The following is an 11,112-nucleotide window of genomic DNA, read 5'->3' on the forward strand; positions in this document are numbered from 1 at the left end:
TATGGTATTTTTGTTGAGTATAAGAAGAAAATCTGGCCTCACGTAGGTATGTAGTTTTAACAAGGGGAAAATGTTTTATTAGCTTTTTCCGATGGTTGTATATATTTTTCTTTGATACCACACCAGAACTTAACAAGTAGTAATTTTTAAAAAATATATATTTTATTGATTTTGATACAGAGAGGAAGGGAGAGAGATAGAGAGTCAGAAACATCGATGAGAGAGAAACATCAACCAGCTGCCTCCTGCACATCTCCTACTGGGGATGTGCCCGCAACCCAGGTACATGCCCTTGACCGGAATCAAACCCGGGACCCTTCAGTCCGCAGGCTGACGCTCTATCCACTGAGCCAAACTGGTTTTGGCAACAAGTAGTAATTTTTAAAAACATAGTTGCAATGTGGAATCTGAAACCAAATCAGTGACCGTTTCATTTAAATTCTTTGGCTGGTCATGTGCTCTTTTAATGAATCACTTGCCCATCATGCATAGGTCATTTGGAAAATATTAGTTCATTGAGTTATGCAGATCTTCCCAATGTTGTCACATTTCCTTATACAACACATTTTAAAAATCACATTGATAAATATATGAGACAACAAAAACAAAAACAAAAAATGAGCCAAACCCAGAGACGTTTCTTGACCCTGAGGTCCTTGGAAGTTCAGTCTTCTCTCCACCTTTTAGATTTAATAAATGTTCTATGTAAAATGTTTAGAGTTTTTAGTGTTTCTTCTTGGGAAGAAAAAGGATTTATACTCCATCTTTCCAGAAGCAGAAGTCAAAGTAAATTTTTAATTAATCCTCACCCGAGGATATTTTTCCATTGATTTTTAGAGAGAGTGGAAAGGAGGGGGAGAGACAGAGAGAAACATTGACATGAGAGAAACATTGATTGATTGCCTCCTGCATGTGCCCAACCAGGACTGGGGATCAAGCTGCAACTGGTACGTGCCCTTGACCAGATTGAACATGGGACCCTTCAGTCCAGGGGCTGACACTCTATCTACTGAGCCAAACCTGCCAGGGCCAAAATAATTTAAAAAAGTGAATCAAGCAGTGTCACTCCCCTGCCTCAAATTTAACAAGGGCTCCCCAGTGCTATTAGAATAAAATCCAAGACTCTTACTGGTCCATCAGGACCTCACATGGCTTGGCCCCGCCTATTCTGACACACCTTACACCACCTCCCCGCCCCTCACATGCCCCAGCCTCATTGGCCTCCTCTCTGCTTCTGGAGCAGGTTGCTTCTCATTCAATGAGACAGTATCCTGCAGTGGTTGTAAGCAAGGACTCTGGTGCCAGAGGCACTGTTGTAGGTGACTGTGTGACCTTGGGCAAGTCCCTAGCCTCTTTGCGCCTCTGTTTCCTCATGTGTAACATGGGATTGAGAATACCGCCAATGGTATTGAGTACAGTTGTATGAGTACAGTTGTTGAGGATATTAAATGGGTTAATACATCAAAGTCCTTAAATGTATTCTGAAGTCCAGCACACAGGAGACGCTCCATAGATATATGAGCTAAATCGAGGACGTCACTCCCCTGCTTTTGCTTTGCTCTTCCTGCTGCCTGGAATACCCTTCCCACAGCTTCTTTTTCACAAGACAGCCTCAGTTCAAATGCTACCTCTGAGAGAGGCCTTCCCTGACCACTTATCTAAAGTAGCTTCCATTTCTCTAAAGCCTATCTTTCTACCATGGCATTTTTTATGACCTGCAACATCTGGCTAAGTGATTCCTTGTTTACTGTTGTCTCCTTCCAATGTGGCTGGGCCTGTGCGGGGCAGAGCGGCGGTGTAAGGTGTGTCAGGATAGGGAGACATAGGTTCACGAGGGGAGGGAGGCCTTGTCTCTCTTTCCTGCCTTGTCCTCGGAGCCCAGACAGTGGCACAGGCTCTCGGTACATTTTGAACAGATGGAAGAATTCAGGTTGTTTACAGTTACACACTTACTGCCAACAGTGCTACAGTAGACATTATTGGAGTTAAATTTTGGTTTACATTCTTAACATGTTTTTATTTTTTTAGGATGAACTTTCTCCAGTGGAAATGCAAATTGCCTTTCAGAGAGATGTGCTCATTTATAGTCCTACCAGGGTCCCTGGAGTGTGCTGGCCGTTTGCACCTTCAACTTGGGGCTTTCGGAGAGAAAAAAGCAAACTTTAACCTCCCCTGCTCAGCTGTGTAGCTCACTGGGTGAGCGTCGACCCATGAACCAGGAGGCCCTGGGTTCGACTCCTGGTCAGGGCACATGCACAACTTGTGGGCTCGATCCCCAGTAGAGGGCATGCAGGAGGCAGTTGATGGATGATTCTCATCATTGATGTTTCTATCTCTCTCTCCCTCTCCCTTCCTCTCTGTAAAAAATTAATAAAAATATATTTAAAATAAATAAATAAAATAAAAAGACCCTTGAGCCCTAGCTGGTTTGGCTCAGTGGCTAGAGCATTGACCTGTGGCCTGAAGGGTTCCAGGTTTGATTCCGGTCAGGGGCACATGCTCGGGTTCCAGGCTCGTCCCCAATAGGGGGCGTGCAGGAGGCAGCCAATTGGTGATTCTCTCTCATCATTGATGTTTCTATCTCTCCCTCTCTCTTCCTCTCTGAAATCAATAAAAATATATTTAATAAAAAAGACCCTTGATTTAAAAAGAAATAACCTCTCCTTTATGCTTCCAGCCCAGCCATGGGCAAACTACGGCCCGCGGGCTGGATCCGGCCCGTTTGAAATGAATAAAACTATTGAAAAAAAAGACCGTACCCTTTTATGTAATGATGGTTACTTTGAATTTATATTAGTTCACACAAACACTCCATCCATGCTTTTGTTCCGGCCCTCCGGTCCAGTTTAAGAACCCATTGTGGCCCTCGAGTCAAAAAGTTTGCCCACCCCTGTTCCAGCCTCTAAACAAATACCTAAGATCTTATATACTTTGTGGTAAGCACTCAGGCTTGGTGGTTAAGTAGCTTCGCCAAGGTCACCTGTGGTAAACAGCAGAGTTGGGATCCTGACTCAGCAGTTTGGCTCTGGACTCTGCTCTTGACTGTCAAGATGTCCTTTTTCTCTGTATGTCCCTCAGTGACTCCTGGGCACGGGACATTGGAGAACTGATGCGCCCAGGCTGAAGGGAGACACAGCAAACCCCAGCTGGGTGAAGAGCTGCAAGAGAGGTGGGCAGGGGGAGGGTCAAGAAGCAGGGGACACTAGTTGGGGCAGGGGCTCCTGCCTCCAGAGCTCATCTGCCATTGTGTTTCCTCTGCAGTTTCCAGTCTAATCTCCCTGCCTGGCTCTGCAATCCCGAGTTCAGTCTCTGGAACTTTGCCTGGTGAGTGTGAACTCGAGTGGATCTGCTCAACGGGATGGGTGGGTGCCAACAGGCTCTGCTGCTGCTTTTTTTTTTTAATTGATTTTTTTTTCTTTGCGAGAGAGAGAGGGATATGAACACTATTTGTTGTTCTATTTGTTATGCATTCACTGGTTGATGCATTTATTGGTTGATTCTTGTATGTGCCCTGCCTGTGGATGGAACCGCAATCTTGGAGTAAGGGGACGGTGCTCTAACCCAGGGGTCCTCAAGCTATGGCCCGCGGGCCACATGCAAATACAAATATTGTATTTGTTCCCGTTTTGTTTTTTTACTTCAAAATAAGATATGTGCAGTGTGCATAGGAATTTGTTTACAGTTTTTTTTTAAACTATAGTCCGGCCCTCCAACGGTCTGAGGGACAGTGAACTGGCCCCCTGTTTAAAAAGTTTGAGGACCCCTGCTCTAACCAATTGAACTCTCCAGCCAGGGCAAGATCTGTTTCCTAAGAAACCCAAGAAGGACTTTTCCTGCAAGGTGTGATTACAGGCCGCCTGCTCCCTCAGAGGTCCCGGCTTCCACTGCCCTAGGTTCAAAATCCTGCATCTGTGCTAATGGTTCCCCAAATGCCTGCACCCTGCTCTTCCCTGCTGCCTCTAGGCTCAAGTTTGATTTCTCATCCTGTGTTTCCAAAGCAATGGTTCTAATTTGTTCACACATAAGGATCACTTCAGGGGCTTATTGAAAAGGCAAATCTCAGATAAGCTGGGAAATTTGAACACCAACGGGATATTTGATATTAAGGACTTATTGTAGAATTTTAGGCGTGACCCTGGTATTATATATAGAGTTGTCCCTTGAGCAACATGGGCTTGAACTCCATGGGTCCATTTATACATAGACTTTTTTCAGTAAATGTGTACAGTACTGTAAATGTATTTTCCCTTCCTTATGATTTTTTTCCTGAGGATTTTTTTCCATTGATTTCTAGAAAGAGTGGAAGGGAGATAGGAGGGGGAGAGAGAGAGAGAGAGAAACATCAATGTGAGAGAGGCACATTGATTGGTTGCCTCCTGCATGCACCCCTATTGGGGCTGGGGAACCTGCAACCAAGGTACCTGTCCTTGACTGGAATCGAACACTTGACCCTTCAATCCGTGGGCTGACACTGTAACCACTGAGCCAAAGAGGCCAGGGCTGATTTTCTTTTTCTTTTTTTAAAATTATTTATTGATTTTAGCCCTAGTTGGTTTGGCTCAGTGGATAGAGTGTTGGCCTGCAGATCAAAGGGACTCGGGTTCGATTCCAGTCAAGGGCACATATCTCTGGTCAGGTCCCATGTAGGAGGCAACCAATCGATACGTTTCTCTCATATCGATGTTTCTATCTTTCCCTCTCTCCCCTCTCCCTCAAAATCAATGGAAAAATATCCTCAGGTGAGGATTAGCAACAACAACAAAAATTATTTATTGGTTTTAGAGAGAGGAAATAACATTTTTTTTTTTTACATAATGAAAGGTATATTTATTTTCTTTACATTCAATATTATTTTGTATTAATTTCAGGTGTACAGCATAGCAGTTAGATAAAACATTTTCTTTTCTCTAGCTTATTTTAGTGTAAGATTATAATGTATGATACATATAATACAAAATATGTGTTAATCAACTGTTGTGTTATTGATAAGGCTTCAGGTCAATAATTCTGGGGAGTCTAAAATTATATGCCAATTGTCAATTGCAGGGTAGGGGGAGGGGAAGAACAGAGAGGTTAGCACCCTAACCCCTGAGTTGTGTGTGTCTAAGCACATACATAAGTGAATTAATCCTTATCTTTTAGAGATACATACTAAAATATTTTGAAAGAAATAATATGATGTATGGGGTTTGCCTTAAAATAATCTGAGACAGGTAGAAGCATATAGAGGATATAAAATTGAACAATTATTGAAGCTAATTGGTCTGTACATGGGGTTCCTCATACTGTTCCCTGTACTTTTGCAGATGCTTTAATTTCTCCGTAATAAAACGTAAAAAAAAATGCCCCCAAACTAGAAAGCACCCCTCAGTCTGGACTACGCTTTGCAGGTACCCCAGGTGGGTGCATGTGGGGATCTGTCCACCCCACCTGGAGAAACTGCTCTCAAAGCTGGGTAATGTGAGCTCAGGTGGTCCCATCCTTGGACCAGGAGAAGTGCATCAAATTGGCTCACTCGTCTGCTCTTTACCCCTCCACCAAACAAAAGAGAAAGACATGATCTTCCCATGTGACCCTGCTTTTGTCACGTGGACACAGAATTGTAGCCATGGGGTATTTATAAAGATTTGTCTGTCTATGCTCCTTTCAAAGTAAAGTGTTTTGGAAAATAATTGTCGATAGGATGATGAGTGTGATTTTTCTTCTTTTCCAAATTATTTTTTTAAATACATTTTTATTGTTGAAAGTATTACATAGGTCCCCCCTTTCCCCCAAACTACTTTTTGTTATTTCATTGTTACCGTGAAAAGGAGTGCTTGGTGTGCTTAGTCCACACATTGGACTGTCCCAGGGCCCTCCTGAGGCCTCAAGAACCCTCTTCCCAAACCCTGTACTCAGGTGGGGGAAAGGGTACATCACTTTCCATAGAGAAGATAGTCACTGCTTCCGGGTCAACAGAGGACACAGGTGGGGGAGGGAGCCCAGGAGGGGGTGTGAGCAGGCCTGCAGGGCAGGTCTGTCCTCACCCAGGGCGGTGTTGATATAACAAGAGCTGCCTCAGGGCGCTGCGGGAGCCTGGGAAGAAGCACCAAGTCACACCCTGTGCCTCTGCAGGGAGGCCGCCTGTGGATTCCCCAGCCAGGTGCAGCTGAAGCTCCTGCTCAGGGGTCGGTAAGGAAAGAGGTACCGGGGAGCCATACCCCCACCAGCTCCAGCCCCGGTCCAGGACCCGCTCGGGAGAAGCTGGGGTAAGAGCTGTGCTTTATGGTCTGCACGAAGCCAGTGTCTTCTTTTTCTATAAAAACATCACTGTATTTATCAGAAAGGGCAGTATGAAAAGTTATTTCATTTTGGTGTCCAAAGGCAAAAATAGGGGAGCAGACTATGCCTTCTGGAGGGAGGGGAGATGTTTAGCTTCTAGTCAGTAAATCGTAAACATGTTTTGAGCACTAGCTTTATGGTTGAGCTAGACTGGTGAGAGTAAAAAACATACACATTTCTACCCTCATGGATCTTTCTGGCGATTGGACCAGACAGACAGTACAAGTAACCATAGAGGTTTGGTATTCTGGGGGCATATAGGAGGGGGCTTAGCTCACAGGGGGTGTTGGTGGTGGTCAGGAAAGGCATATGGAAGAAGCAGGTTTGTCCTCATCCAGGGCGGTGTTATCTGCGATAACATTGGGTTCCTTACACTGAGTCGAGAGGAGTGACAGGGTGAGCTGGGATGCTGGGGATATGGGATGGGAGGAAAGGATTGAGTTTCTAAATCCAGGGGGAAGCATAGACAAAGGTCCTGAGGTAGGAGGGGACGGGGGTGGGGGGCTGGGGGGAGAAAGTCCATGTGTCTGCAGAGCAGTGAGGAGCAATGAAGCCAGAGGGGAGGCAGAGGCCAGGTCAAGGGAGTTAGACTTTCTCCTGCGGGAAAATGGAACAATGGAAGGATTCGAACAGGAAGGATAGACTCAGTGTCTCCAAACAGTAGATACTCCACATGTTACAAAATGACGTGAGGAAAAGGGGCTGACTCTGGCCGTGAGACAGTTCTTCCAGAAGATTGGACTTTGGGGAAAACAATGTGGTTTGGCAGCAGTAGGGCAGTCTAGAGGGTCTTTGATGGAAATACAGTCTAGATAAATATCCTTATTCCATAGAGAGAACATACAGATTTATTTCATTTCTACTGACTGTACAGGGTTCTGCTGTATCAGTGTAATCATCTCCTTGTTGGTGGATATCTAGGTTAGATCCATTGATTATAATTATTATATACAATGTTATTAAAACTTCCTTGTGGAAATCTTGGGTCATGAATGTGGGGAATATAAAAATTTTAATTGAATTTATTGGGGTGACATTGGTTAATAAAATTGTATTGGTCTCAGGTGTACAATTTTATAATACATCATCTATATATTGTAATGTGTGTGCATCACCCCAATTTCTAGTTTTTAAATCAGGAGTAGTTCCTGTTGGATTTTTTTCCCTGTGGGTTTCATTTAGCTCAACAGAAAAGTTTTCATCATGAGGCTTTCACACATTTGCTACCTCCAGTATCTTTGTCTCCTGCAGACAAGGGGGTCAAGATGGCGTCTGTGTTTCGAAGTGAGGAGATGTGTTTGTCACAACTATTTCTCCAGGTAGAGGCTGCATATTGCTGTGTTGCAGAGCTTGGAGAGCTTGGATTGGTTCAGTTTAAAGATGTAAGTACTGCCCTAGCTGGTTTGGGCAGATAGAGTGTTGGGTGGATAGAGTGTTGGCCTGCAGACTGAAGGGTCCCGGGTTCGATTCTGGTCCAGGGCACATGCCCAGGTTGCAGGCTCGATCCCAGTGCAGCAGGCATCAGATCAATGATTTTCTCTCATCATTGATGTTTCTATCTCTTTCTCTCGCTCCCTCTCTGAAATCAATAAAAATTAAAACAACAATAGTAATATAAACAAACAAACAAAAGATGTAAGCACTGCATTCTTTGGAGGCCAGAGGAAGGTGGAGTGGGTGTTGACAACTCTTTCATGCCACTTCTTGGTACTGAACAAATTGTAGGAAGCAAAGCCCTGAGCTGGAATAGATGGCATTCCACGGTTTTAGTCCTCTGTCTAGGATTTGTGATAACATTGGGCAGGTGACTTGCTAACATGACCTCTCTTCTTCCACGTGTATTGTTTGATCTGAAAGTAATATAGACCAATGTACATTAAAAATAATAGACCCTACCTCTCTCTCCCTCTTTTTATATTTTTTTATTATGACTGTGTTTGGGCAGAAGGGATTCTCAACGTGTAAATTCACTTCAGCTTCCCTCTTTAGTGTTTTTATTATTATTATTATTTTTCTGTCCTGCAGTTAACGTGGGGATGCAGGGATGTTTTGGAGCTCTAATGCAATCACTACATGTTAGATGCATCATATTCTATTTTATGTGTAGCAACTTCAGAGCATTGGATATATCCAATTGCACGTGGATTACCAAACCTTGTTCCGAGGAGAATTCTTCCTGACTTGTCTGTCCCAGGACCAAGTATCCTGGAGTCTACAGTCTCCTAAAGTGACATCCCAGGACTACTGCCTGGAGTGTGATGTTGGGTATCAATTCCAAGAGGCCGTTTAGATCCTCCTCAAGCCATTTTGAATCCAATTTAGAACACTGGTTTCTACTCTTCTTTACGTCCTCACCAAGGTCAAGATCAATACTAAGCTCCTGCATGGAAGGATTGGCTTGTTTGCGTCCCTAGTCCCTAGCACATGAGCCGCTTCCTCACTAACATTTTTTTTTGGGGGGGCTGAGCTGAGGGTCACCAGCCCAAGGACTTGGAACTTTTTTGATGCCCACGATGCATTGTCTGGGGCTATGCAGTTTTCAAGGTCCAGTCGTATTCATGACTCCATTGAGGGTTTGAAGGCTCATTTGGATAATTGTTTCTAAAGTAAGGAAACCTTAACTGTGCGAGGACTTCGCTTCTCCTAGAAGGGTACGAAGGCCAGAGCTGAGGCACGTGGGGACTGAGTGTAGGAACATCAGGGTGTGTTTTGCCTGTAATATCTGTCTTGTGTGTGGAAATACCTATTTCTAAGACAATTTTAGTGACATGCTCCAGCATGTAAAGAATATAACAAAATAGCCAAAGGGAGTATGAAGGCATCTGTTGCTACTAGTGTGTGCCATGTGGTGTTTTCCCTTTTCTAGTTAAATGTGGATGTGAACAGCTTCCAAAGGAAATTTGTGAATGAAGTCAGAAGGTGTGAGTCAATGGAGAGGATCCTCCGTAAGCCAATTTTCTGCCTACTATTTAGCTGAACTGGCGGGGAGGTAAATGGCGTGCAGGTCTTGATTAACAAACGTTTCCCTATTTGTAGTACTTTTCCAGGTGATCTGGAGGCAGGGTGGGGGAGGTTAGAGATTGGATCCAGGTGCTTCGGGCAGGTCCCCGGGGCAATTCAGGTGACTGAGCTAGCCTACAGCCACTGTCCTGCTTGATCCCATTTCTTAGACATGAGAATATATAATCACCTGGGGCTCTCTGTTGGGGTTTCTTCACTCAGGTTTTCTGGAAGATGAGATAAAGAATGAGATTGAGGTTCAGTGGCTGGAGAAGTCCCCACCGACCCCGCTCCCTCGGGAAATGATTACTCTGGAGGTAGGTTCTCCCCTACTTGGCTGAGGACAGGCGGGAGCTCGGGGAGCCACTCATGGATCCATTACCCAGTTGCTGAAGGCGTGGGGTGGGTATATGTGGTTTCCCACGTATCAGTGTTATTTCCCCAGGAAAATTCCATTGTGCCATTTTTAGAGTCACTGTTCCTGATCCAGGAGAGAGCTTTCTTTCCCTCTCCCAGAGCAGCCCCACGGAATCTCACCCCACTTTGGAGAACGGTTTCCTTCGTGGGCAAACAATTCTTCTAGGCAGTGAAGTCTTAGCTATAGGGTGCCGCTGAACAGGCCTTCTGCTGCTTCCATGTCTTGGCCATTGAAAGAAATTCTGCAGTTTACGTGGGGATGCAGATATTTTTTCGAGATAATGACTTCATTTACTTTCAACCAATACCCAGAAGTGGAATTCCTCGATCCAGGGGGATATTTCCTCATTATCTGGTGGAAAACATTGAGTTCAGTCTGGGCTAAGGTCTCTCAGTCTGGCTTCTGAGATTGTGTGAGAGGATGGCAGTTTTCTTTAGTCTGGGATGTTATTTATGACTGGGGGGCCCTCCCTCTTTCTCCCCCGTCTCTGTCTGCTTCCTTTATAAAACACTGAGTCCCACCTGGCCTCCGTGGCTCAGTGGTTGAGCATTGACCTATGAACCAGGAAGTCATGGTTCAATTCCCGGTCAGGGCATATGCTGTATTCTCTCATCATAGATGTTTCTATCTCTCTCCCTCTCTTTTCCTCTCTCAAATTAATAAAGATATATATTTTTAAAAATACGCCCTCTAGGAGCTTCTAGTGCAGATGGTGGAGGGGGAAGCAGGGGGAAGGTGGTGGGTAGAAGATGTCAAAGGAGGGCAGAGCCAGATCATGGCGGACCCTGTTGAGAAAATAAAAAATAAAAAATGCAGTTTTGAATCCTCAGACCAGGGGTCCTCAAACTTTTTAAACAGGGGGCCAGTTCATTGTCCCTCAGACCGTTGGAGGGCCGGACTATAGTTTAAAAAAAAACTATGAACAAATTCCTATGCCCACTGCACATATCTTATTTTGAAGTAAAAAAACAAAACAGGAACAAATACAATATTTGTATTTGCATGTGGCCCGCGGGCCGTAGTGTGAGGACCCCTGCCTCAGAGGAAGGACTCACTAAGGGAGGCGGACAGGTAGGTTTCACAAGCTCATCTCTGGCTCGGTTTATCTTTATTTTCTTTGAAGATAACTTAAAAGTCTTGGCATTTTTGTAATCCCCAGTAGTATACATCTATATACTCTAACAGAGGTATGAGACTGGCAACTCCCCTAGAAAATATTTTAGATGTTGTCATTTTAAAATCTGGATATTTGGGGGAAAATAGCTTTTAACCAAAAAGCTATGAATAGGGTCTCCGTAAAATCATCTCCACTTTCAGTGCTTTCACTAGTCTCCTAAGACCAGCCCTGTTCATTAGCAGCCCCCCCCCCCCCG

General features: G+C 44.5%; 1 protein-coding gene and 1 long non-coding RNA gene across 2 annotated transcripts in view; both read left to right on the plus strand.

Annotated features, from left to right (window-relative positions):
* LOC102756546 overlaps positions 1 to 3,327 on the plus strand; it is a 19,664-nt gene extending 16,337 nt beyond the window's left edge. Inside the window, exons 2-3 of the long non-coding RNA XR_001516103.1 lie at positions 3,079 to 3,169; positions 3,262 to 3,327. This is a non-coding gene — a long non-coding RNA (uncharacterized LOC102756546). The remainder of the gene's footprint in view (positions 1 to 3,078; positions 3,170 to 3,261) is intronic.
* A 2,693-nt stretch (positions 3,328 to 6,020) lies between these two features.
* ATP6V0A4 (ATPase, H+ transporting, lysosomal V0 subunit a4) overlaps positions 6,021 to 11,112 on the plus strand; it is a 40,321-nt gene continuing 35,229 nt past the window's right edge. The window contains exons 1-4 of the mRNA XM_006777122.2: positions 6,021 to 6,248; positions 7,573 to 7,703; positions 9,188 to 9,266; positions 9,544 to 9,638. Of these exons, the coding sequence (XP_006777185.1) occupies positions 7,587 to 7,703; positions 9,188 to 9,266; positions 9,544 to 9,638 (291 nt within the window). The 5' untranslated portion in view covers positions 6,021 to 6,248; positions 7,573 to 7,586. The remainder of the gene's footprint in view (positions 6,249 to 7,572; positions 7,704 to 9,187; positions 9,267 to 9,543; positions 9,639 to 11,112) is intronic.

The sequence above is a fragment of the Myotis davidii genome, unplaced genomic scaffold (assembly GCF_000327345.1).
Source record: "Myotis davidii unplaced genomic scaffold, ASM32734v1 scaffold329, whole genome shotgun sequence".
In the NCBI taxonomy this organism is placed as follows: Eukaryota; Metazoa; Chordata; class Mammalia; order Chiroptera; family Vespertilionidae; genus Myotis; species Myotis davidii.